The sequence below is a fragment of the Sprattus sprattus genome (genome assembly GCF_963457725.1).
Source record: "Sprattus sprattus genome assembly, chromosome: 5".
NCBI classification, from domain to species: domain Eukaryota; kingdom Metazoa; phylum Chordata; class Actinopteri; order Clupeiformes; family Clupeidae; genus Sprattus; species Sprattus sprattus.
In genome coordinates, this window is record NC_137924.1 from 34,240,097 (window position 1) to 34,268,066 (window position 27,970).

Here is a 27,970-nt window from a genome sequence, read left to right on the forward strand (position 1 = left end):
AATGCAGGGGGGGTTGAATAGTTCATGGAATGACTTCATTCTTTTAATTCTAATGGTTTAAGGAGTTTAACCCCCATGCTGTGTGTATTTTGTTTATTTGAATGGGTTCGATTGGTAGAATTTGTGAGGTTGTTTTGCACTTTTAAATGAGTAAAACAGTCAGTAGAAGTAGTAAGTAGTAAGATCTTAATGTGGTATAATGTTGATATTGTTCATCATTAAGATATGTGATCTTTTAATGCTGTGCAGGTGACCGGGGTAACCTGACTGTCTGCCCTGTTTTGCCGGCTGGGAAACTGCGACAGGAGACATGCTTCACTAAATCTGACAGCCACTCTGGACGGAATTTTTCCAACCACGCAAAAATCAAGAACGACAGCTTGTCAGCCAGTGAGGCCCTGATCTTGAAGTCAGACACCGCAAAGCTGAAGTCAGACTGCCATAGCCGTTCCCACTCACCCAACCATAACACTCTTCAGGCCCTCAAGGCTGATGAAAGGACTTCAACCCTCCGGGCTGAATCGCCCAATCCAGGTTCCCGGTCCTCCTCTCCAAAACAAAAGGGCATCAACTCTGGTAGATCAAGCCCGTCCTGCACTAATTCTCCCCGCTCTACTTCTCCACATGATAAGAATCTTCCTCTGAAAGGTAGTCCTTGTTCAAAGGCTCGGCTGGACCCTCCTCGCGAGAGGTCCAAGTCTGACTCTTACACTTTAGATCCTGATACCCTTAGGAAGAAGAAGGTGCCACTGACAGAGCCTCTAAGAGGTAGGTCCACCTCACCCAAGCCAAAAATCCCTCCTAAAGAAAGTGGCAAAAGTAGAGGCAATGTGGAGAACCGCACTCCATCACCCCACGTTGTCCAGGAGAACCTCCACAGTGAAGTAGTAGAGGTTTGCACCTCTGGCACCTTGCTGTCTAGCGATGAAACAAATGATGAAAATGCTGAGCTGCAGAGTGCTGATGAGGGTTCCTGCAAGGTGCATTTCAGCATTGGGAAGGCTCCTGTGAAAGAAGAGCTGGAGAGCCGTTCTTCACCGAAAGTTAGCCGTAAAACCTCAAGCAGACATTTGCGCCCTAAAAAGGACAAATCAGGGCCACTCTTTAAAGGGGAGACTGTGCGCCATGAGCCTGCCAAGCAGGCCATGTCACCCTCTGTGGCAGAGTGTGCTCGTGCTGTTTTTGCTGCTTTCTTGTGGCATGAGGGAATTGTCCATGATGCCATGGCCTGTTCCTCTTTCCTTAAATTTAATCCAGACTTGAACAAGGAACACGCTCCCATTCGCAGTTCCCTTACTTGCCAGAAAAGTATAGACGCAAAGGAAAACAAACTTAAGAATAGGCACTCTCTGGAGATCTCCTCTGCCCTCAACATGTTCAACATCTCCCCTCATGGGCCTGACATCTCTAAGATGGGCAGCATCAACAAGAACAAGGTGCTCTCCATGCTCAAAGAGCCGCCGCTGCCTGAGAGGTGTGAAGACGGCAAGGGAGAGCACGTGTCCTATGAGATGACCCGTCACGCTCCCATGAAATCAAAGTCCATCTTGCCCCTCACCCTGCAGCATCTTGTGGCATTCTGGGAGGACATCTCCATGGCCACCATTAAAGCTGCTACCCAGAACATGATCTTCCCCAGTCCAGGTTCCAGTGCTATCCTGAAGAAAAAGGAGAATGAAAAGGACAGTAGGAGGTCAAAAAAGGAAAAGAAAAAGAAAGAGAAGATAGAGGTGCGTCCCAGGGGAAACTTGTTTGGGGAGATGGCTCAACTTGCCATGGGAGGCCCAGAGAAGGACACCATCTGTGAACTGTGTGGAGAGTCCCATCCCTATCCAGTCACCTACCACATGAGACAAGCGCATCCAGGTAGGATTTGAATTGCCATTTAGCAGTCGCAACCTGTTCTTCCATATGTAATGGGTATTATTTTATATAGTAAAGAGGCATATACTAATGATTGTCTACAATCTGTCTTTTGCTAGGTTGTGGTCGTTATGCTGGAGGCCAAGGTTATAACAGTATTGGCCATTTCTGTGGGGGTTGGGCTGGTAATTGTGGAGACGGAGGCATTGGTGGGAGCACCTGGTACCTTGTGTGTGATCGCTGCAGAGAGAAGTACCTCCGAGAGAAGCAGACGGCTGCCAGAGAAAAGGTACCTACCTGTCCTAGATGTGAAATAAAGCTATCTGCATATGAAATGGATACCCAAAACCTTTCCATTCATTGTCTCAACATTTTGTGTGGAAGCACCTATTATGGAAGTAACAACTTAGTTATTAACACATTTACAACTGTAGTGGTCCCCAGCATTGCCAGTAGAACACTTAACACTATGGAGTCCTGGGGACACACCTGGAGTTTTTTCGCCTATGGGCCTCAAACATGGCCCCTAATAACACAATAACAACCAATCAATCCATCCTAGGTGAAACAGTCCAGGAAGAAGCCACTGCAGGTTAAGACCCCACGTGCCCTGCCCACCATGGAAGCTCACCAAGTGATTCGTGCCAATGCCCTCTTCCTACTGTCCCTGAGCAGTGCAGCAGAGCCCAGCCTGCTGTGCCATCATCCACCAAAGCCCTTCCATGGACATTTACCCTGCCTTAAGGAGGGCATTTCTGAGGATATGCCCAACAAAATTGGCTGTCTTTACTTGCAGACCTTGGCACGGTACAATACCCATATGTTACACATTTGTAACGTCATGTCATATGTGTTCATATATATGTATTAAGCGTGTCTATTCATGCATATTGCAAATGCAAAACTGATACTGTCTTGCACACCTTCACAGGCAACATACTGAAAACTTCGGGTCCTACCAGGATGACAGCTTGTTTCAAGATGAGCTACGCTACCTGAGGTCCACATCAGTCCCTGCACCTTACATTTCAGTCACACCCGATGCCTGTCCTAATGTATTTGAGGAGCCCGAGACCAACATGAAGTCAATGCCTCCTAGGTAATGGGTCTCCTCAGAATGATTCATCATATGCTTAGTATCCTGTTCAGCAGGGGTACTCAATTAGAAACCCAAAAGGTCCACTCCCCAAATTTCCATTCAGTCCTGGGTCCGGAATAGAGGATGGATAACCGACCCGAGCCCGTCGGAACCCGTCGGATTGGGCCGTGTTCAGACAAATATTAGAAATGTATAAGCGGGCTCGGGTCGGGCTCGACACATCAGCGCGATAATGCATTGAACATTCCAAATTTAAAATATCTTAATAAATAGTGAAGCCAACTGTCTGCTTCACCTGATGCAAAAGTTCGTTTTTGAGAATAAAATAAATCACATTTAGGTCCTAAATTTTAGGATAACAGCCTTCTTCCCGTGGCGGGAATTTGTTTATGTCTGTGACAACACGATTACAGGTGGCAAAATGGCATCACGGAGAAAGTTGAAGAAAAACTGTCATCTGGAGAGTTTAAAATTATACTAAACGAAGGGAAATCTACTGTATGGAGATATTTCGGCTTAGTAGACAATGCAGATTCTAATTAGGCTGTTGGATATGTCCAATGTAAAAAGTGTTAAGTAAGTTTTGTAAGTTTTAATGAAATATCATTGACGCAACTCTCGTTCTACACAACAATATGGATTAAGCTTCCATGGTTGGATGTAGATATTCTCAGAACGAACGTCGGCATGCTAAAAGATCTTCAATGGTAAGACTTGTCTGTTGTGCCTCAGTTGGTGTAGCATAAAACGTGAGTTTTATTAAAGCATAGCGTGTGTAATGTTAGCTATTACATTCCGTTTGTTAACCTTTCCTGCTGCCTGTCTCTGAACGTAGTTGGAGATTGCAGGGGAGTAAAATGCTCCACAGCCGAAGTAGATTACATGTTTTTAACTTCGGGGTTAATTCCCTTTCCTTTACGTCTGCTGCTGGTTAGTAAATACAGACAGCAGGAAAAGCTAACAAACGGAGATAGAAGATAGAAACCACATCGAGTTGGAGAAAAGTATATAGGGCGACATCACGCACCAATGAAAACTCGCTTGGATCATGTTTCAATTAGAATGTTGATTTAGGCTTCGGTCCACATTTGATTGCGTTTTGGTCCGGATCCGGACCGCGGTCCGCCTATTGAGTACCCCTGCTGTACAGTATTTCATCCAGACTTAACCATTTGTGATGTCAAACTTACCCTAAGAAACGTACTTTCTCCCTATAGCTTAGAGACCAGTCCCATCACAGACAGTGACACGGCCAAAAGGACGGTGTTCCAGCGCTCCTACTCTGTGGTGGCTTCTGAGTATGACAAGCAGCACTCTTCCCCAGCCAGAGTCAAAGCTGTTCCCAGACGCAGGGTTCACAGTGGGGATGCAGGTAAACTAGTACCTCCAACAGGATTGTGTTCAGATGCTTAAGCATAAGTGTCTCCAAGTTTGGAGTCCAGCCTTAGGGTCAATATGATATACCAGTCTGACTGATATACCAGTAATAATGTACTCATACCATAAACTGGTACTCCTACCTGCTATAAGTCACCAGAGGAAAGCAATGTTGCTCTCTAACTGAGCACAACAATTGAATGAGTATACATGTTTTTTTTGTTTTTTTAGTTAAACTGATGATACATACATGTCAAATTAATACCCATGCTTATTGATACATACACTTTAATTTGATCCACTGCTCCTGATCCCTTTGTCTCCCTCTCTAAAGAAGTGGGTTCCTCTCTCTTACGCCACCCTTCTCCTGAGCTCTCTCGGCTGATCTCAGCTCACGGCTCGCTTAGCAAAGGTGAGCGTAATTTCCAGTGGCCTGTGCTAGCCTTTGTCATCCAGCACCACGACTTGGAGGGCCTGGAGGTTGCAATGAGGCATGCACTACGCAAGTCGGCTTGTCGAGTTTTTGCCATGGAGGTAACTATTAAGTCTTTCTGTCATTTGAAAAGATAATTGAACGTTTCTTCTTTTTCCACATCAGATTGTTTCAGTGCCTTGAGTTTGATTCTGTCTATGTTGTGTTGCAGGCATTCAACTGGCTGTTATGTAATGTAATACAGACCACCTCCCTCCATGACATTCTGTGGCATTTTGTGGCATCTCTGACCCCTTCACCCTTTGAGCCAGAAGAAGAGGAGGATGAGGAGAGCAAAGCCAACAAGGACAATATGGAACAGGTTAGGTGTAGGGCTGCACTAATCAGATTGATTGATAAAAATTGCCAGTGAAAACAATAAATTACAATTAAGCGTAATGGCGTATTCTTTAATTCACAGATAATGACTTTGAAACAGTCTTATGCTTACATATATTAGACTAAAGGTTCAGAGTTCAACCAAACTGGAAACAAGACTGGTGGGGATGACCCCTACCACTGTAAAGTGATGACTTAATTTAGGCTACAATCATTGTGAAGTTTGTTTTCTATAAAGCCTACATTATAACTGTGTGACCATGGTCGCCTTACTGGTTCCGTGGTAACATTGCTATTTATTAGGCTACATATAAATATAAACAAACTAATGTTATTAACAAAAATATTTTCAAAAACTGCGGCAGTAAAATAAAGTTGGCAATGAGATAACAATGTTCAGTTCGTCACTAACTTGTGAAAAGTCTTATACATGAGGAGACAATTCTCTCCAGGCTTAAGCCCCGTACATAAAGCTATTCACTCGTCACCCACTGCTTTTTACCTGAACGTTAATTTGCGGTGAACATTCCAAACTCTGATTGAAATGCAAAGTAGGCCAGCTAGTTTGTCACTTGTCTGTAGTCACATGTCAACAGTGAACTGGAAATTGTTTTAAAGTAACACTATGCAACAATTTGACACTTTTTGAGATATGTTTTTTTTAGGCAACTAGTTTTGGTACCATCCTCAAATTCATTTTGATAGCATATGGTCATGTGAAGGACAGATAAACACCTGTGTCTTTCCCACTAGCCATCGTGGGTATAACCTATATAGTTCTGTGTGCCGGGCTGGACCACCTTGCAAAAATGGAAGAAAAGCTTTCACAGCATGACATTGACTGTTTAGCTGGTGTAACTGTAGCTAGTTGATGGGAGCTCCACAGTGAGTAAACTCAGAGCTTAGCATCCATGCCTTTTAGCCTCCTTGGGGCTGTGGTTCTCATTGGAGCCATGATCTGGATGGGAGTGACTGTATTAGCCATCTGTGTTGTGTGAAGCACAGTCCCACTCCAGATTCCAACCATTGTTGATGTCTATACATTCATTACCACTGACATGTCACCTCTAAATATCACAAATGTTCATATAAAAAATGCGTACAAACATAAGAATTGATTAGAACTTGATGTCAAAATTCTTCTTGTATACGGGCCATTCTACCGAATTGATGCAAAGTCATGTCGGATATATTTTGAATTTTGTTATGGTTTATTCCCAAAACTTTGTCCGTATGTATATTGTACCATATCTAAAGTACACATATCTAGTAAAAGAACAGTCAAGTTTTATATTGTATTTTCAGAATGTGTCGGAATGTTTTTCCTCTTCCAAAAATTGTCACTACCGAAACATCACATTTACTATAGTAAAAAAGTATTATTATTGACCTGTTCAGATTGTGTTTCCTTCCCTTTTCTAAAGTGTATTTTTACAAATATTTCTTGAAGGTTTTCACAATGAAATCCATAGAAATGAATTTTTTACCAAATTTTCAAGTTCAATTTATCTGTTTCGGTAGTGACTGCACTGTTTCGGTAGTGACTGCACTGTTGGATGGATGTTCATTTTTCTCCCAAAATCATCTAAAAGGTGCTCTGGGCCGCCCTTTAGTCCACACAACACATTTATTTAAAAATGATGGGATTGAACTACTCACCATTTCATTTTGTCACTACCCAAATCATCTGGTCACTACCATATGTTTCGGTAGTGACTGTTTCGGTAGTGACAATTCTAGCTAACTTTAAGCATAAATAAAGAATTCTAGCAAGCACACGGCTTTCAAACACATCTTTGAAGAGGTGAACACACATACAAACATAAGATTTTCCATGAAACCCCAAAAGGTTTACTTAATTGAAGAAAACATGCGTTTCGGTAGTGACAATTCTTAAGGTTACACGTCGATTTTCAGACTTTGGAACACATTTATATAAAAACTATGGGATTTAGCTATTTACCATTCAACCATGAGGGACAGAGATGCAGTGTCACTGCATGGTCAAAAATGCAGAGTCGTGGCTAAAACACAGGCTCAGCCAATGGACTAAAACTCTTGTGTTTCGGTAGTGACATGAAAACTAGGGACATGATTTTTTGAGTATAGTAAATTGATTTAAAAATTAAACCCACAATAAACCTAAATATTCCAAGTTCTGTTTCAACCCAATCATAAAGATCTTTGAAATTGAATCATTGAAAAAAAAAAAAAAAAATGTAAAGTGTTATTTAAAGGCATTGAAATTTAGATGTCAGGGTTGGGGACAGCTACTTCCCAATAGAAAGTACCCTATAAATGATGAATTTGTATATATTTAGCTTATCACTATCTCATGTAATGCATTGGGTTTATATAGACCATAACATGTTCTAATTAAATATCTATGCCTAGATACCTAATTGTTTTGTAAATAGTTTTTATTGTTGAGGGACTGCATATTACACGAATTCGGTAGAATGGCCCATACATATAAATATGTAAATAAAGATGTATTTCTTTTTTTCAGCAGGAGAAGGACCTAGGAGTGTGCGAACATCCTCTCTCAGATATTGTTATTGCTGGAGAGGCAGCCAACCCTCTTCCTCATACCTTTCATCGTCTGCTGCAAACCATCTCTGACCTGATGATGTCATTGCCTAGTGGCAGCTCGTTACAACAAATGGCCCTCAGGTATGAGCCATTCTTAATTCCTGACATGCAGGTTGTTGTCCTCACTTGGTATATTTTGCCATCCCTACATTTATCATAAATCAAACAAACAGAATACAAATCTTCTTCCCAGTATCCTGTGCCACATCTGCGATTATTATTATCTGATGCAAATTATTGTATCCTCTCATCTAATATTAACTTCAGGAGCAGTCTAAAATAATGCATTATGTTTACTTTATCACTCTGAGATACATCGCCAGTCGCCAAGGCTAGGCGAGTTTAATTCATACAGCACATTTCATTCACAGAGGCAATTCAGTGTGAAAGAGCAAAACAAACATCCAAAGGAATGATAAAGACAAAGTAAAAAGATCAAAATATAAATTAAAAAACTGTAAAGAACATAATTAATAATAAAAAGTGAATAAATAAAAAGTTGCATTTGGTCAGTTTGGCTTCAGATCAGCTTCACCATGAACACGCCTGTCCTTCACTGTCCTCTCAGCTGGGATCAGGATAGAAAGTGAAGGCTGAGGCCACATTGCACAACTGTGCAGAACACTAAAAGTAATTATTAAGTCTTTAGTTTCAGAAAGAGCTGTGTCCTCAGCTGGCAGCTTTATTCAAAAGGACCCACAACAAAGTCTCACCTTCAACATTGATGAGATGATTCCACAAATCCATGTCTGTGGCTGGCCAATTAACTGAAAAGATGAAACTAGACAAAAGTGTGGAGATCTTTCATGCTGGTAAAGTGGCACATTTGGACAGAGTAAAAGGAATATTGAACCAGGAACACTTCAGATATTCCTATTTGCCTGTGGACGACGCTTCATTCAAGTTAGTTTCAGCCTACAGGAGGACAATAAACCAAAGCACTGCTCTGGATTCATTCACCGATTTAGGGAAGTAGCAGTCAACTGGTACTCTGTAATGGATTGCCATGTACATTCAGATCGACCCAGACACTGACAGCAACTCAGATTTGAACTCAAACAGCTACTTCTAATTCAGCTGCAGTCTTGAGAAACCTTTGCCTTGCCCCAATTAGGATTTCGTTTTTTAAATGCTTTCTTTGTGTATTGTTTTGTCGTTGATAGAATTCCTCAGCTTGTGTTTCTATATGGGTGTCCTTTTGGGATCATTTCACGCCAAACGGGACAATTTAAGGACATTTCCCCACTCAACCGTCTCAGCTTTGGCTGAAAAAAATCAGGGTTGTTCATACACTTTTTAATAGGTATAGTCCCAAATATTAGCTCTCTGCTCCCAATAGTTTTGTCACAAAAAGATGTTTTATGGGGGAGGGGGTGCCTGTACTTCATACGCTTTTTTAGCAGCGTTTTCTGAAGAGCCATTTTCAAATTGCTATTACTAGAAAAGTATGTAAGCTAGCTCCTTCAAACTTTTTAGGCTTAACATCTGATACCATTACTTGAAGATTATGGACTATGGACTATGGACAAGGGTGTGTGGCTTGGGTATATCATAGTATTCACAGTGTTTCCCACAGAAATTTTGGAGACTATGGGGGGGGGTGCGTGGCTCGCACATGTCCGGGTGGGGGGGGGGGGGTGACGCGCGGCGGGCGCATGTTTACCGGTTTACCACCGGTAAACATGCGCAGGAGCTTCCAACTTTTGGCGGGGATAAGCCCCTACATAAAACCTATTATTTTTCCTGTGACCCAGCAAAACTAGGGGGGTCTGGGGGCATGCTCCCCCATAAGATTTTTTTTTTTAAAATAACCTTTTAAATAGTGTCCTCTAGTGGGTTTTAGGAAGATTAATTAACAAATTGAGATTTAAAATATGGCACAAATATAAACATATTGAAGACATCTGCTGAGATTTTGTTTGGGATTTGTGTGAAGCAAGAGCACCCTGACCCGGGAGAGAAAGCTTAGGAACAGCTACTACACTTTGCCTCCACATATTAATGTGAGGCCTCCTTCTCTGCAATGACTGATCAAAACAAAGCAGAGAAACAGACTGTGCCTGGAGAAGAGCTTGGTATCAGCAGTTGCCTCCCTTTGTTTTAGGAAGAGAAATTAACAAATGTAGATTTAAAATATGGCACAAAAATAAACATATTGAAGACTATAACGGTCTAAAGGTGCTCATTATAGTTAATGTCAGATATCCTCTGTTCAATTTTCAAACTCTCCCTCACTATATTACTTTTTTGATCGAGCAATATTCCATGACACCTGATACGATGCCAACGTGACCGTTTCAGAGTACTTAGCCGAGTCTGTTTCTCTGACTGATGTATCAAAGAATGTACCTTGTGCTTGCCCAGCTCTGCTTTTAGGAACTCCTGGGCTATGTTAGCATCCAAGTTCAAGGCTTTAAAATGCGACCGTGACGTCTGCATATTAAGCAAAGGGGTTTTCCATTTCGCTCCGCAAATAATTCCTCCCATTCAGGCAAGAACGCCCGGTGTTCATATTCATACATTCGTTTAGCTCTACGCTTTGCTGGATCCATGGCATTCTTTCAGTAGCTACCGCTAGTCTGGCTAGTAACTCTCTGAGACTGGGTGCACACATTAGAATGTTTCACTTTGGAACATTAACGTTACTTGAAGACATCTCTCAAGATCGAGTGATGACAAAATATACATGAATAAATACCCCCATTCAAATCGGACAGCTTTTTGTCTGTATTTCCAAATATATTGCGAGCAAAATATGCATTTTAGATGGTTTAGATGGCCGGCAACTACTAACTGCTATCTTATCTTCAAACAGAAAGTAACGTGTGCGCATCGGGGCAGAAGTCCGCCTTGCACATACAGAGAGCAGAGGACAATTGTAAACGCGCGATCATCTAGTGACAAAAATGACATGCCGTTGTGCAAATAAGATAAATAACACAAAGCTATTTATTGTGTTTAATAAAATAACAAGCTATAGAGTATAGACCTGTTCTATAGGAAAGGTATCCTTAACTGACTTCCGTTGTGATCTGGCGCTTTATAGAAAATTAAATTGAGCAAAGTTAACTTGACCTTTCAGGGGGGGTGCCGTTTGGGGGGATGCAATCCCAATGAGAGCGACACGAACTTCGTCTGAGCAAAAAAAAAAAAAAAAAAACTTCATGTGCACTCAGAGACTATGGCGGCCGAAAATAGACTATGGCGGTGCGCCATAATCTCGTCAATGTGTGGGAAACACTGTATTCAGGGTGCTTGAATTTGCGCGAAACTTGCACTCTATGCTTTGTTGCAGCATCTTTGAAGGCCTGTGGAAAGCTCAATGTTAATGCTAGAAATTTGATATTATACAAAGATCTTCCTATGTATGCTCTGCATATTGTAATGAAAAACTATCCTTATGTGATGAATGGTCTGGTAGATATTAAAGCTTGAAAATGAATGAAAACCCAAATATTAGCTCTCTTCTCCCAATAGCTTTTTCACAAAATGATGTGTTATGGGGTGATGTGGTGCCTGTACTTTAAGCAGCGTTTTCTGTAGAGCCATTTCCAAATTGCTGTAAACTACAAAAGTATTTAAGCTAGCTCCTTCAAACTTTCTAGGCTTAAAATATGATACCATTACTTGAATAATATGTACTTCCAAGAGTGTGGCTTGGGTGATCGTATCATCAGGGTGCTTGAATTTGCTCGGAAATTTTACTCTACGCTCTGTTGAAGCATCTCTGAAGGCCTGTGAAAAGCTCAATGTTAAAGCTAGAGACTTGATATTATACACAGATTTTATACACAAGCGCAGTTTAAGCTGTGTCATAAACGTACCTTTTGTTGCCATTTGAATATGCTTCCATAGGCCATTGAATGCTGGGCTGGGCGTGTACAAAAATCCCATATTTTCACAAAATTATTTTTTAGAAAATGAGGCAGAACGCCATCACAAATTTTGTATATAATAATATATAAAAATTGTTTCATGTTGGTAATGCTGTAATTTCTTTGCTATAGCATGCCAACAATTGCACAAAATGGGTTTCATCCATTTTCAAGCTTTAATATCTTCCAGACCATTCATCACATAAGGACAGATGTTTAATACAATATACAAAGCATACATAGGAAGGTCTGTGTATAATATCAAGTCTACAGCTTAAACATCAAGCTTTCCACATGCCTTCAAAGATGCTGCAACAAAGCGTAGAGTACAATTTCCGCGTAAATTCAAGCACCCCGAATACTATGATATACCCAAGTAGCACTCTTGGAAGTCCATAATCTACAAGTAATGGTATCAGATTTTAAGGCTAGAAAGTACGAAGGAGCTAGTTTAAACACTTTTCTAGTACCGTATTTTCCGTACTATAAGACGCTCTTAAAAGCCTTTAATTTGATCAAAAAACGACAGTGCGCCTTATAATCCGGAGCGCCTTATGGATTAATTCTGGTTGTGCTTACTGACATCAAAGCGATTTTGTGTGGTACACGGCGCTCTGTCAAAATGTTTTAGTATGACTTAGTATGAGCATTACGGCTCCAGTATTTTATATGCAACCTCGAACAGAACATTTCTTCCGACCACTGTTGGTCTATTTGCTGGTGACTCGGTGTTGGAAGTGCCTTCTACAGCTAGCTTGAAATGACGAGGGGCGCGGGGGACAGTTTACCTCTGGATTTCCCAAATGGAACTTGTTAGGTTTGAATTTTCCTCTGCTAAAGTAATAAACTAAGCCTACATGGTCATAGGCATACTCATTATTCACATTTGTGTCATTGTGAGTACCGTCTTACTTTCACCACTGATGTTATGCTAGGCTTAGGCAAGTTATCTCTGGTTAAAACTAGCTAACGTTAGCTATTCGCTAGCTAGCTAGACAGCTATCATTAGGGTGTTAATTATCAGACTGTGTATGTTTTTAATCCATTAGCTACTAAAATGAGCACATCGATTGTTAAACCATTATTAAACTTAGCATTTTGATTGTTTAACAGCATTGCCAATGTTTGACACTGTCAGATAACTGACCTAGCAGCTACGCTAGGACACTGCCCTGTCAGCATAGTAATTTGCTATGGAGTAATGCTGGTAGTGTTGCTCTCTATCCATTAAATATGGAACGTATTTCACGTGTAGAACCTATTTAGAATGGCTGACCTCACATAAAACGGCAGTGAAAGACGAGCCAAGAGACTGGAGACAAACAGTAGGCTACCTCTGCCTAAAGGAGGGGGAAGTGTGACTGTGAGAGCATATCAGCATGCTAACGTTATACTTATTAGCAGCGAGGCTAGCTAGCTACTATGTGTTTCTATGTGTTTTTTGCTTTATGCGCCTTAAGCGGCGTTCACACTAGACTTCTTTTTTAAGAAAAAAGCGCAGCCTTCAGCAATAGGGTCCGACTGCGTCCTGCGTCCTCCTGCCAAGACACGCCCCGTGTACAAAGACGCGCCCCTCGTGTAAAATACACGCCTATATACAACGACTGACCAATCTCAGCGTGATAACGTAATACGTAGGATTGTGATTTCCTACTGAAATCGGGGAGTAGTTTTCCAACGTAGCACAGAGACGGGTAAAAAATAACGAAATATTTGTCCTTGTACTGTTGAGTACGGTGTCACAATGACAATGGGATTTCCACTGAAGTTTCCCCCGTCCTTCCTTAGTCTGATGTTGGAGTTTATTTGTAAGCAACTTTATTGGAGCTCCAGCAGTTGTCTTGTTGAGCAACAACATCGTTAACGATTCTGTTACGAAGCTGTTGCGTTTTTGTCAAAACCTACAAAACGTAGTGATCTTTGCCATACAGCTACACAGCCTGCCACACCATAGGTACACAAAATAGGGTTTCAATATTTCAGTTAACTTCTGTAAGTCCAGATATTGCCTGGTGTTTGTAGGCTACGGGAGGGAGTCAATTTACTGTTACAGTGGAGTTAAAAAGTTAGTGTAACATTTTGCTCATGGGCAGTGTCATTTAAATTCTGGCTCTTAATATTCACAAAAATATTGATTGGAATTTATTCTGAAAATGTCAGGCTGACCAAAGAGTAATGAAGAGAAACCGAATTTGCATTTACTGATAACTGTGATGTCAAATGCATATACTTGGCTTTAGAGAGGTACAAGGTAAATTACTTAAAGGATACAAGCCTTAGAATTGTACATTTTCGCCCCTATTCCACTTGTATTGTTTACAGACAATACTTATGCATACGATAGGGAATTCTTAGTAAGGGAAACATGACTCAGGCCATAAGGGTAGGCTACATTTTTTTATTATACAGAAAGGGAAGGTCATTACACAAAGCATTTAAAGTAAATAAAAAAGTAAATACAAAATATGTGCAATAACATTAAGGGATAAAATTATTATTAAAAATGGGAAACACAAGAGGCATTGACAGGTATAAGTTAGCACAAAAAAAAGTACAAAATAAAGGGGACGGAGAAGAGGGCCCCCAGAATTGAGACCCAGAGGCAGAGCAGATGTGTGTGTGTGTGTGGGGGGGGGGTGGCGCAGCCAAACATCTCGCAGGGGCCCCTTCTACAATATTTCGTGGGCCCAGAGAGAGAGAGAGAGAGAGAGAGAGAGAGAGACCCTTTTTACTCATTTATATCCCACTCCCCCCCCCATCATTCAGGTGGCAATCCCAACTACAATAGCCGGGAAAGTAGTCAGTTGCATAAAAGCCCTGGAGGACTCCCCGCTGGCCGTTCCCCCTGTAGCCAGGCCCGCTGTCTTTGTACAGTTGGCGGCATTGCAGATTGCGGCACTCAGAAATGGCCAATGCCGTTCGGTACCTCTCCCGGTGGCTTGGAGCCAATCTGCTCCATTTCACCACACCTAAAATCCGATGAGCAGTGTCAGTTTAGATGCCTACACACATTTCTCTACAGCCACACTTTTTGGGCATTTTTATGGCATGTCAACATCTGATGCAACAGCTCTGTAAATGCAGTATTATTTAATAACTTACTGTCTAGCCAGTTGTAATGGGCCTCCTCATACAACTGTGGCTGGCAGACAACGGCGTTCATCTTTTGGCAGGTCATAGCCAGCCGCAGGATGGCGGAATAACCATCTTCCAATACCACCATGAGAAAAATCTCTCTCATCACTTCCTCCGGCAACTGTGGAAACAAACAGGTGGCAGTTTGTCAAAGGGTGAAGAGCTGGTGGGGGAATGCAAACAGGCTTTGCAAAGTTCTGCACTAGGGTTTTGGAATTCAATATCATAGGCACTGAAAGCAGTGAAACAGGTGCTTAGCAGTGTATGTATGATCAGGGCCTTTCAGTCATGTTCTGCCATGTTTGTAAAGAACAGCATATCCAAAAAGCTTTCAAATATGGTACAGTCTATGGCAGTTATTGTGACATACCTCCAAAATTCCAACCTCCTGGTCGTCAGGCCAGCGTTTTTTGAAAGGTGTAGGTGCCTATCACACACACACACACACACACACACACACACACAGTGCAGTAAATGAATATGCTGGTACACAAATTTACACTCGCTCAGACACATTCACTCAACACACACAGCGTAAAACATTAACATACTGATACAGACATGTACAACACACACGTCCTACACACATGTCCATGGATTCATTATTGATCGTTCACTATTAATTTGAAAGGGCTGCGAGTTGTTTTTTAAATATTGTCCATTCATTTTCCCTTGTTGTTCTCAGAAAACGCTCTAAAGATTTGTTATTGTGTTGCTCTGTAATCATATAAGCTACTTGTGTAGACCAAAATGGTGTTGAGGATGTTGCCAAAACAATTTAATAAAAACATAAATATTATTTTTGTTTTAAGTTTGGTGTAAACAAATCCTCCAGTTGCATCCCAGAGGCACTTGTTGTTTGGGTCATATCATGCCTACACACGTCCTACACACGTCCTACACACGTCCTACACACGTCCTACACTTTGTCGGAGAGCCTTCCCAGATGAGTTACAGCTGTAATATCTGCAATAGCAGCAAAAGATGTGTATATAAAGTAATATTACAGCAATAGGCCTTGCGATGGAGGTGGCGGGTGCGTGGCTGGCATTGGGCTCGGCGTGCTGAGGCCTTGAGATGGAGGTGGCAGGTGCGTGGCTGGCATTGGGCTCGGCGTGCTGAGGCCTTGAGATGGAGGTGGTGTCCTCATGCCAGGGCAGGTCTGCAGGTGCTTTATGCATGAAGTTTTGCTGCCAGTAATGGTTGAGCACACACTGTGGTAGTGTGGAGATTTTGTGTTGGCACAGTTGTGTTGGCACCTATAGATTTTGTAGCCTTCCAAAAAGGAACAGAAAAGTAAATTAGAAAATATTAACTGTTAGTATTCCTTGTTCACTACATCACAAGCTAATTGATATGTTATGAGTTTGATAAAAGTATAAAGAACATAGAATATAAAACATTAGTGACATGCATTTAACTTTCAATTACCATTGTGAGATATGGCTGCTCTGTCATGTGTTTGAACATGTGCAACCATGGCTGGGTAATCGCCAACTTTTCTACAAACTTGGCACCCGTAAGAATCTCCCAACCGCACTGGCTGCATCAGAGATCCATGTTTGCAAACAGTTGGATGGATCTGAAAAGACAAAAAGTAATTTCTGCTGCACAAACAATTCAACCAGATTTACAGTTTAAGTCAGCTCTTAGGCATCCAATGTGTAATTAACTAAACCAACCCTATAGATATATGCAAGTGTATACAATGTAAGCGCAGGTGTGACATAGATGCTGTAACATGGCTCACACAAACAGACAGATCTTCCTCAGGCATCTTTGATCTAATCAAGTCCTTTGCAAGCAGTGTGCAGATCCTTTCCCGCTCCTACTAGTTAGCGGCTAACCACAGTCTTGGGATGACAACTTCAAATCGGTAACACGGCGAAATGATGATAATCAAATCAATACAAACCAGTGAGAGTATATTGCGACAAAACAAACACGGCATCAAACGCGGTACTTAACAATTAAATAGGTAACATGAAAAGCAACAACTGTTAAGCTTAAGCAATATCAACATAAAGGAAAAGTTAGCAGAGACATCCCAAAAACGCAGCCAATTTGTGGTTGGATTGACGACACATTATTACGCTGTGAGTGTAGCCTACATGAAAATGTAAAGTAGAACTACACCAAGAACAATGACAGTATACGATCTCTGACTGACAATGCAGTCCACTTACCAAATCAATCGAGGCAATCATCATTATGCTGTCTAACTGCTGTTGACCAGTTCGTTAAATCTCCGGACTAGTTTCGACAAGAGAAGAGATCCGCAAATGTCAAATAGATTATGGCTCTGCACGAGGCTATGTGTGACGCCAGACGCCGTCGTGAATCAGACCAATCAGGGCCGACTAAATACACGCCCTCCTTACAATACACGCCTCCTCAAAATACACGCCCCCGTCTTGCAGGACGCAGTCGGACCCTACTCGCCTTCAGCGCCTTTTGAGCGCTTCAGAATTCATGGATATTATGTGACGTCACTGTCTTTTAAGCACCGCCATATTTGTGTCTGATGCAAACACATTACGGTCATAACATACGGTCACAACTCACAGAAAGTTCAAAACGCTAGGGGATATGTTGCGCTGTTGAATGTGACAACCTAAATATACAATTGCTAAAGATTTAGGGAATGACTGACCTGTTAAGTGAAACGCAGCACGTTGATACAGTCGTAGTAATGGCTGTGTATTATCAAAGCTAGCAAGCTATTTAGCCCTTCACCCAGGAATTTGGCTACAACTCGTTAGCCAATATTGGCACTCTTGCCTGCTCAGAAGAGTTTCTGTACGCTTGAAATGTCCGGTTTATGGGAATGGATTATGTACAAGATACATGTCAACGTCGGGAAAAGAAAGTTGGGGCAGATGCTTTGCAAAAACACAGTTAATCGCTAATGGCTAGTAGCATGCTAACATTAGTTAGGTAGCTCAGACACCTCGCAAATCCTCTTAGACGTATTTTTCAGTTACAATAATGTGGTTTGTAAATTGTACAGTGTCTATTTCTCGGTAACTTTCTAAAAATCTAAGCAAAAAAAAGTTAAACTAAAAACTTCTAGGTTCAAATACGATGGTCTACGGCGTTTGGTCGGTTAAACTAAGATAGAAGGTTACTAGGGAAGGTACGCGACTACCTACTCTCCTCGTCCTGATAGGTCAGCTGTCAAAAAGGCGCTTGACGTCACCCGGCGCCTTTCTGAAAAGTTGAGAAAATTGAACTCAAAAAGGCGTCGGAGGTTGCGCTTTTTTAGAAGTTTATAAAAGGCGGCGCCTTTCTGAAAAGGCGTCCGCCTTTTTGCTTTTTCCCATAGAGTTGCATGTAAAAAAGGTGCAGAAGGCGGCGCTTTTTTCTAAAAAAAGAAGTCTAGTGTGAACGCGGCCTTAATTGACAGTGCGCCTTATAATCCAGTGCGCCCTATAGTGCAGAAAATACTGTAATAGCAATTTGAAAATGGCTCTTTAGAAACGCTGCTAAAAAAGTGCAGGCAACCCCTCCCCCCAAAACATCTTTTTGTGACAAAACTATTGGGAGTAGAGAGCTAATATTTTGGACTATACCTATTAAAAAGTGTATGAACAACCTATATTTTTTATCAGCCAAATTGTCCCGTTTGCCGTGGAATGACCCTTTGTGGTTTTGTTGAGAAGAAAATATTCTTTTTACCCCCAATAATTCAAATTGTGCATCTCACTAATGTACAAAGCGAGACTTTGCAGTTATGGTCTTCCACTTTATTGAGATGTACCCAAGATTTCCAATGCAGGAAGTAACTGTCAACAAATGTCTTGTCAGTGATTCATTTGTTGAAATCAATATATGGTTCACTTGCCTGGTTAAGTAAAGTAAGTGGCCCAGCATGGATATGTGAATGAAAATAATGTCAGAGGAATAGGAATACTAACACTAATCTCTCTTTGAAGGTGCTGGAGCCTGAAGTTTAAGCAATCTGATCATCAGTTCCTGCACCAAAGCAACGTCTTCCACCACATTAACAATATCTTGTCCAAATCTGATGATGGAGACAGTGAAGAGAGCTTCAACATCAGCGTACAGTCAGGATATGAAGCCATTAGTCAGGTAGGAGGGTCCTAGTGACACATATTCTTGATGCCAGACATACTCAAAGGCTTTGATTCATTGCTGTCTGTTTATGCAGGAGATTTGTGTGGTGACCTGTTTGAAGGACCTGACCAATGTTGTGGACATGAAGACATCTTCACGACCTGCTATGATCGGTAGCCTGACAGATGGTTCCACAGAGACTTTCTGGGAGTCAGGAGATGAGGATAAGAACAAGACCAAGAGCATCACCATAAACTGTGTCAAGGGCATCAATGCAGCATATGCCTGTGTTCACATAGACAATTCTCGAGACATAGGGGTAAGAAAATGCACCTCTACATTTGATATTTAAGGTTGATACTGCCACTGTGGATTTCCTGCTTAGAAATAAGTTATGTGTTGTTTTTTTTTCAAGTGATCAATGTGCTGTGTTGGCTATACAACTATATTGTAGCCTTGGGATGTTTTGTGTTTGCTGAGGAGTAAAATGTTTTTGTTATGTTTAAGTTCAGCTATTTTTCCCCCAGAGGTTTCTGTTGGCACATCTTGGTCAATTAGTGAAGTCACTACAATATTGCCCCTGGCAACAGGGTAGTGGGTCTCCCTGATAGGAACACGACAAGGAGAAGTTGTAGCCTTGATGGCGTTCTGAGTCACTTTGACTATCATGGGAAACCTCTGTCATCACCAGAGGAGAAAGGGTTGTTGATGGCTTGCAAACTACCTTGCCGACACTCACCCTCCTGTGCCAGTGCTCATCTCATCACTCTTAAAGTAATCACAAAGATTTCACTGGCTGACTGAAGTTGAACCATTTTGCTGTCATTTGAAATACTCTTAGACTTAGCTACAACAACAGGCAGACTTGGCTTCTCCTATGTCTCTTCTCTGGGAAACTTTAACGTTGCTTCACCACTGTAATTAGTGGGATTGTCAAAATCAAATAAAATAAATAGTTGTATTGCCTGCCAGCCTGGCACAGCTGTATCAGAAGATGTTGCTCTCTGAAAACAACAAACCTTCTTGACTCAGTGCATTATACAGCTACCGTGTTTTAAACATGTTTGGCAACATGCTGAAGTTCTCAATTAAATCATGTTCCCCCTTTTGGTAAATAAGTTGAATGGCAAGTCTTCCTGAGTTTTGATTGAACATTATAGCAAATGTGATTATTGACAAAGGAACACAACAGACATAATTTGACTTGAAATTAGTGAATGTCATTATTTAAATAATTGTTTTTGAATATATTTACCTTGAATGGTCTTTTGTTTTTTTTCCCCAAATGTTTAGAACAAGGTCACATCTATGGCATTCTTGTGTGGGAAGACTGTTGAAGACCTCTGCAGAATTAAGCAGGTATGGACTTAGTTTATCAAGCAGCCCTTAACTTTTTCCTACCATGTAGATGTATATGTGCATCATTCCACTGGCTCTAGTCACCTTAACCCTTTATTCTCTTATATTGTGTTGTTTTGTTCTAGATGGACCTGGACTCTCGTCACATAGGCTGGGTGAGCAGTGAGCTTCCAGGAGGGGACCACCATGTGATCAGGATTGAGCTGAAGGGGCCTGAGAACACACTTCGTGTGCGGCAGGTCAAGGTACTCGGCTGGAAGGATGGCGAGACCATCAAAATAGCTGGGCAGATTTCTGCCAGCATTGCTCAGCAAAAGAACTGTGAAGCTGAGACCCTACGCGTATTCCGCCTCATCACCTCACAGGTTGGTTGGACCTGCCTGTCTTCCCATGTTATATGAAGTTGATTTTCAGCAAATAGATGATTTGCCTTTATTTTATATGAATTATAGAAGATATGATTGAAGATTGAACTCTATCAGCTACTTATAGTGTTATAATGTAATGATTATGTACTTGTAAATAACTCTAGAAGTACACACCGCTACAGTTGTGTGCAGAGATTTTGACACCCCTTTGGAGAAAAAAAAATGTCTTCTGAAGTGAAAAGAAGTAAATAGAACCCTGGATCAGACAGTAAACATCAAGTTTTTCTTCCGGTATTAATGTGGCCTTCATTTCCATTTAATTAACTTAAAAATTTATAAAAATTACGTTTGCATTCAGAATTCCCAGAATGTCAATTTCATGACATTTGCATCCGGAATTTCACGATATTTAGTGGAATCTGTTATTCCATCTAATTATATGATGATTCCTGTACCAATGGCTGCTAGGCAACCACAACTCAGAAAAAGATACTTCCACAGCTGTGTTCTACTCATCAAATGCTGCCTCTTTCCTCCATAAACACCTTTGGTGAAACAACAGATCTGTAACTTTATCCATTCTTTATTTAGCCATGATGATTTTTGTTTTGTTTTTAGGTTCATGAAATAAAAAGTAATAGTGCATTATCCTTTAAAGAAATTCAGTCTTAAATGTCTTTTTGCCACAGGGGGTTATATTTACTTAAATAAATACGTTTTTCCTCAGGGATGCCCAAACGTTCGCCCTTTATGGGACTTCCAGATCCAGATAAATAAAAAAAACGTGTACTAGCTAAACAAAAATGGCATAGGAGCCTACTGCTCTACAAAGACCAAAAAATGGTATTGGAGGCGAAAAAGTAATTTGAAAGGACAAATAAAGGCAACAATGGAGCGCTTGGTTTAGTGACCCCAAGCTCTGTGTCTCTTTTCAAGGAACAGATATCAGATTAACACCAAGGCATGAACTCTGATAGACATCTTAAAGTACCCTGTGATAAACAGCACCATAATCTTAGTAGAAGTCCATTTAGCTGTGAGATGGAGCGACCACCAATCGGACTACTTTCACAACATCCCAAGATAATTGATTGATTCTGGCAGCATATTTAGTGAGAGAGTAGTCGCCCCGCCCGGCCTCGAACCCATGTCTACAGAGTAACAAACCTGCACACTGACCATAACACAAAAGTGGGTTGAAGATCTGGTGGGATGACTGCTCTCTCCCTTTGCTATACCATGAAGTATGCTCAATGTATGAGTGGTGTTTATGTAGGTGACACATGGGTGGCACTGTGTTATAACACATAATTCACATAACCATTTCAATTGAATTTGAATTTCTTCAGAATCCAGCATCTTGACCATGATTGTTTGAAAAATGTCACTTTCAACAGCTTAAATCATCTTAGCTTAAGTCTGAAGCATTCTGCATTATGGTGCACTCCTCCTTATGTCTTTGTATATATAAACATCACTTAGATTAAGAAATGCATCCACCTCCAGCCAGTGTATTACCTTTTAAAGGATTTTAGACATTTATTGGACTTCTATCCAGCCTTTTCATTTCATAAGGAAATATTTGCATAAAAAAAAAACTGAGAAATGTGAAGATACGCATCATAATATGATCTGTATCAATTCACCATAGCAATAATGCTAGTATACAGATTATTACAACATGGATTTATGAATTATAACTTCCTTGAGTAATACCGCTAATGTTGATTATGTAATGTTCTTTAGGTGTTTGGAAAGCTTATATGTGGAGATTCTGAACCCACCCCAGAACAGGAGGAGAAGAACCTGCTTTCATCCCCAGAGGGAGAGGAGAAGGTCAGCTTTAACTGGATCCTCTTATGTGGAATCAATGTATGGAATCATTTCTTATTGTTACTTGTTATAACATAGATTCAAATCTTCAAAGTGTCTTCTGGTTTTTAGGCTCCATCAGATGCAGACTTGAAGGAGCACATGGTGGGGATTATTTTCAGTAGGAGTAAGCTGACCAACCTTCAGAAACAGGTATGTGAATTTGGGCCTGGGCAAAAGGGTTATGCTATACCATTATTGTGATAATATGAGATTACATAATTATCTTATATCTTTTGTGATACACCTTTTCAAAGTATGTAATGTAATACCTTAGTTTAGAAGTGCAGTGAACAACTCTTTAATAATGTAATTTTTACAAGACATTCGTTCAGTTTAATGGGCCAGTACAGTTAAAAAAGGAGAAGTTAAAGTATTTCAAGTACAGTTCAGCATCATCCGATACGGAAACACATGGGAATGGAGGATCTCAACTTCTACATTTTGACACTTGTCCCTGCCAAGACACCCCGAAATCAACCACGCAGTCATGACTAACTGTCTTGGCAAAAGTTTTTACAGTGATCAAATTTTGTGTTTTGCAACTTGTTTGTGGTGACATTTATTGTTTCTTGATTCATTTGCAAAGAGTTTCATTAGCATAAACCCCATTTTCACTGTATTTGGCCCTGGCATCAATTTCCTGGGCAACATTGATGTGTCAGACTTGTACAGGGTTAACTTAGATATTAATATATATTGTCATTTTGATATCCTCAGGTCTGTGCCCACATCGTTCAGGCCATTCGCATGGAAGCTACACGTGTGCGAGAGGAGTGGGAGCATGCCATCTCAAGCAAAGAGAATGCCAACTCACAGCCCAGTGATGATGATGCATCATCAGATGCCTACTGCTTTGAGCTGCTGTCCATGGTGCTAGCGCTGAGCGGGTCAAATGTAGGCCGACAGTACCTGGCCCAGCAGCTCACCCTATTACAGGATCTCTTCTCATTGTTGCACACTGCTTCACCTCGCGTGCAGAGACAGGTATGGATGCACTGCCTAGACAGAAACATACTGTCAAATATGAACTGAAACTTTGTCTTTTGGCCAAATGCAGATTGAGTGAGTGAAATTGGCCTATGAAATCTAGGATGCATGGTGTTCCAATCCCGACCTAAACTCTGAGATTACAAATCGTGTATGATTTTTTCAAGGGTTTGCAATGTGCCCCTTATTCCCTTTGAGCCCAAACAATGGAATGATCAGGGACTTCAGAGTTCACCAGCTTTCAGTGCCATATTGGTAATATGGATCAAATAGTGCAAATCATAATGTATCCTGTGTTTCAAGAACTTCCTGGCCTTTCATTTCACACTTTCATTTTCTTTTACTTTTTCCTGCACACATTTAAGTGAGGTTGTCTTTCCTGGTGGCTCAGTGGCAAGGTGTTGTCTTGCAATCTGAAGGTTCAGGTTAAAGCCCCAATAGTGTCATGGTGCATCTTGTCTCAGTCTTTGAATCTCAATTTCCAAATCCATAAAGCTCAGTTCTCAAAGGCTTGGCCCAGCTGTTTCCTCTGTGGCTTACAGTCTCAAACACCAACAGTCCTCAAAGTTTCTATTCAATCTCAATTCAGTTTCAGGCTTGGACCTGCAGTTGCCACTGAGGCTATAACACACATATATACAAACCTGTTTTTTGACCACACCCGTGTATTAACAGCAGTTTTTGCAACATTAAGTCAAGTTGTCAAGCACTAAATGACGTGTAGTTGTGGTGCGAGCACTACTAGCCATTTAAATATTGTATGAAGTAGTAATGGATTCAAGGAAAAACTCCCCCTCCCCACATACACATACACACACACACATACATACACATACCTCATTCCCACTCATAGTGAATACCATTTACTGAGCATTTATTTAGTGTAAAGGTGTTGTGTTGGAACTAAGCTAAAAGTCCTCGCATGAGTACCTAGTACCAGACACGATAATCCTCTGACAAACTTGCAGTGATTACGGCGACCATTGAATTAACGTGTTGAAGAAGGGCAGGGGGAGGGGGACCTTCTTCCCCTTCATTCACTACATTGGTATCAGAGTAAGCCCTTACTCCATTGGTCTCCCGTTACTTTTCTCAGGATTGTTTAATGTCTATGTGAATCCAAGTGATTGTGTTCAATGCTGCTTTTTATTGGTGAGCTGATTTTGAGAGTTATAATCTGCTTCAGGCTAACACCTAACATGTTTTCTGGTTGCTATGGTTGCCCATATGCTATGCTAGAAAACTAGCCAAGGAAACTTTTTTATAACTTTAAATGATTTAAATGGCATGAAATGATAGCCAGTTATCACAGTAAAGCAGCCATTTGGCATGGGTCACAGAGAAATTGTATCATGAAACAAAACAATGAAAACATTGAAATCATTCAATGAAAATCTAAAAAAGCAGTCACAGTGTGACATTGACAACTAACTACCCAAAAGACACCAGATACGAGTAGTGCCCTAGTGAAATAGTTTTAAGCCAATTAGCATGTTAGTAAGCTTTAATTAGTGCCAACTGGTCTGTTGGTGTTGTTTTCGAGGTTTTTGCATGCTTTTAGGTAGGGCTAACATCCAAGCTGCAAAACGTACCCTGATCTGGGTCTGTAAAATCACACTTAGTCCACAGCTTTGATTCTTCTTTTAAGTTATTTCACTGTTCCCTGCATACTTTTGTTGATGGACATGTTTTTCCTCTGCTTTTCAAGGTGACTTCCCTACTGAGGCGTGTTCTCCCAGAAGTAACCCCTGTTCGTCTGGCTAGCATTATTGGTGTCAAGGCCTTGCCACCAGCCGACATTAGTGACATCATTCACTCCACAGAGAAGGGTGACTGGAACAAGTTTGGAATCCTGGACATGTTTCTTGGCTGCATTGCCAAATCACTGACTGTACAGCTCAAAGCCAAGGGCAGCACTGTTGTGGGTACAGCTGGCACCACTGCAGGAAAGGGCATCACCACGGTTACTCTACCCATGATCTTCAACTCCAGGTTCCAGCATTCAACACTCTGCCAATGCATGATTATACTAAGTGTCTGACTAATGAATACTGTTATGTACCATATGCTTAAATATTACATATTTGCCATGGACATTTGAAACCATGTGTAATGAAAATAACAACCAGACAATTCTGCATCTCTTCTTTCGCTCTCTTTGTAAAGCTATACATATCGGAAAGGGGAGAGTCACTGGTGGATGAAGGGCTCCACTCCTCCACAGATTGCTGAGATTATCATTAAGTTGGTCAAAGACATGGCTGCTGTGAGTAACATGCTATCATCTTCTTATGAAGTGAATTGCCAATTTCGTAGAAATAATAATGGGTCAGTCCTAACTTTGGCACTCCTATTTTTTTCACCAAAGAGTAATTTACAAAACCTCTGAGCGCTTAAACTAAGGCCCTGTCAACACAAATACAGTTTCAACCAATCCAGTCTTTTTCGGAAACGGTAGTTTTTTCATCGCATAAACACAGCGCCGTGTCAAGAAATGAGAAGACGGCATGGAGCATGCTCATAAAGTGACAGAAAACAGAAGTCGGGATCCAACTAGCAATCTTCTGATTACTGAACGACTTCTCCACCACCTGAAATCACTGTTACCACAACCTAACATGAACCTATTGTGAGCCAGTGAGCACTCAAAAAGGACTAATTAGAATCACGCACTTCGCCCTAACCCTTGTTTGTGTTAAGTTACCGTTTTGAAACTTCTGTCTAGAATCTTTGAATGACAAATTTGCTCATTAAAGCTATTGCTGACACTTTTAAAAACCGGTTTAAAACAATGATCTGATGCAAATAGATGATGCAGTGGTAGATTAAGGTGTGGCTTGGTAATGTCATTCCTTTCCTAACCACCTTCTTAAGAACATCAATTTAGGTTGTTGCTGTTATGAACTGACGCAGCGGGGTTAAGGTTTCAGGCTGAGGAGGTGGGCCGTGGGGCGTTCCATAAGGCAATGACAACAATGACATCGTATCAGAAAATGTGAGGATCGGTTGTACACACGGTCACAGATCCGCGGGCTTTCAAAATGTATCCACTCTGGAACCTGGATCCAAAAAGTTCCGGATTCGGGGACCCAACACGGCGTGCCTGTTTCGGCTAATCCCGTTTCGCTGTGGACAGGCCTAAGTCTTGGAGAATTAAGAAGTATTTGAGGAAACTCCTAACTCACGAAAAACGGAAATTGTAGTTGCTGTCATTCCACATTGCAATGTCTGGAATGCAGATGCAGAATTAGCGCCTCGCTTCTTTTTGTGTGAAATTATATTACATCCCGTCTACAGAAATGTGTCATCAAAATTATGCAAAGATACTCAGCCTATTCTCTCGTAAATAAGTTGTTTACCATATTTATATTTGCAATTGGATATATTCATCTCCCCAAGGATTGTTTTTTCAAAGAGTTCAATTTTGATTTGGAAAAACGTCTTTATTAGTTAAGTGGTGCATAAAAGCAACACAGAAAAATGTATGATGTAGTATTTGCTGGTAACAATTTTTTTTTCATTTAAACTCAGTTAGGTCAATTTATGTTCACCTATTTATCAATACATAAATATTTATCAAAACGTATGTTTAGTTGTTTATATAGGCTTTTGTCATATGTTCATTAACCTCCATTCACATCACTATAACTTTCGTGGTGAAGGGTTTGAATATTTCCGATTGCAACTGTAATATTTTATGTATCGCTCTTTTGCATGTAACGCATGCCTACTCACCAGCGCAGACCTGTAACTCATCAACTAATCACTATGAATATCGAAAGCATGCGCATGCATGACACTTGACCTCGGCCATAGCAAAAGAGTCTCTTAGCATCGGAGCTCTCGCTTCTCCCTAGTTGGTTTCAGCAGCATGGTGAACAGGATTAAGGATTTTGTCAGGAACTTAATTAAATTGGTTCGTAAGATAAAATGTTATATGAATGCTGTGGTTCCCCCCGTCCCCTTACCCAAATACAATCATTTTCTTCATGACTGGCAGGGAAACTCTTCTAAGCTTTGATTAATATGCTGGTGCTCACCACTGTTCTTTTCTATATAGTAATACGTTTGTATTTGCTCTCCTCAGGGGCACCTCTCAGAAGCCTGGTCCAGAGTGACAAAGAATGCCATCGCTGAGGCTATCATTGCGCTCACCAAGATGGAGGAGGACCATCGCCTCCCAGTACGCTGCATAGCCACAACACGGGTATGCACTGTACAACCTCAACCAGGCCCGGTCCGGCGCTATTCTGGGCCCGGGTGCAACATTGGGTAGCACTGTTAAACTGAGCAGACATGCAGACTACATTTTAGTAATCTCATCACGTAACATTCGTTTTCTAAAAACAATCACATAGTATTGCATGTTTTACTGTGGTAGAAATACGTTAGCTTAATGCAAACGTATATGGGAAATCCTATAGACACCGTGCTAGGTATTAGCATCAATTAATTCACGTTAATGTTTTTGTATGAGCCTGACATTTGCTCTGCAGATAGATAACAGCTTCCCTAACAGAAAGTCTGAAGCTTGAAGTTCTTTTCCTTTACT

At 41.1% G+C, this 27,970-nt stretch overlaps 1 protein-coding gene and 1 long non-coding RNA gene across 14 annotated transcripts in view; one reads left to right on the forward strand and one right to left on the reverse strand.

The window, feature by feature from the left end:
- Positions 1-27,970, forward strand: part of mycbp2 (MYC binding protein 2) — a 116,070-nt gene that overhangs the window by 74,562 nt on the left and 13,538 nt on the right. For 7 of the 13 annotated variants that reach the window (XM_080838318.1, XM_080838322.1, XM_080838323.1 and 4 more), the window contains 18 exons: positions 250-1,866; positions 1,983-2,152; positions 2,426-2,670; positions 2,795-2,962; positions 4,180-4,334; positions 4,674-4,873; positions 4,984-5,133; positions 7,660-7,823; positions 18,688-18,844; positions 18,924-19,148; positions 20,123-20,188; positions 20,314-20,553; positions 22,303-22,392; positions 22,501-22,581; positions 23,149-23,415; positions 25,127-25,410; positions 25,585-25,684; positions 27,506-27,625. In XM_080838318.1, the coding sequence (XP_080694444.1) occupies positions 250-1,866; positions 1,983-2,152; positions 2,426-2,670; positions 2,795-2,962; positions 4,180-4,334; positions 4,674-4,873; positions 4,984-5,133; positions 7,660-7,823; positions 18,688-18,844; positions 18,924-19,148; positions 20,123-20,188; positions 20,314-20,553; positions 22,303-22,392; positions 22,501-22,581; positions 23,149-23,415; positions 25,127-25,410; positions 25,585-25,684; positions 27,506-27,625 (4,499 nt within the window). The remainder of the gene's footprint in view (positions 1-249; positions 1,867-1,982; positions 2,153-2,425; positions 2,671-2,794; positions 2,963-4,179; positions 4,335-4,673; positions 4,874-4,983; positions 5,134-7,659; positions 7,824-18,687; positions 18,845-18,923; positions 19,149-20,122; positions 20,189-20,313; positions 20,554-22,302; positions 22,393-22,500; positions 22,582-23,148; positions 23,416-25,126; positions 25,411-25,584; positions 25,685-27,505; positions 27,626-27,970) is intronic. The other 6 variants (XM_080838317.1, XM_080838320.1, XM_080838314.1 and 3 more) reach the window with 2 other exon arrangements.
- Positions 14,380-15,209, reverse strand: LOC308366298. Its single transcript, XR_013968678.1, has 3 exons — positions 15,123-15,209; positions 14,720-14,873; positions 14,380-14,586 (listed from the first exon to the last, which is right to left on the reverse strand). It is a non-coding gene; the product is annotated as an uncharacterized lncRNA (long non-coding RNA).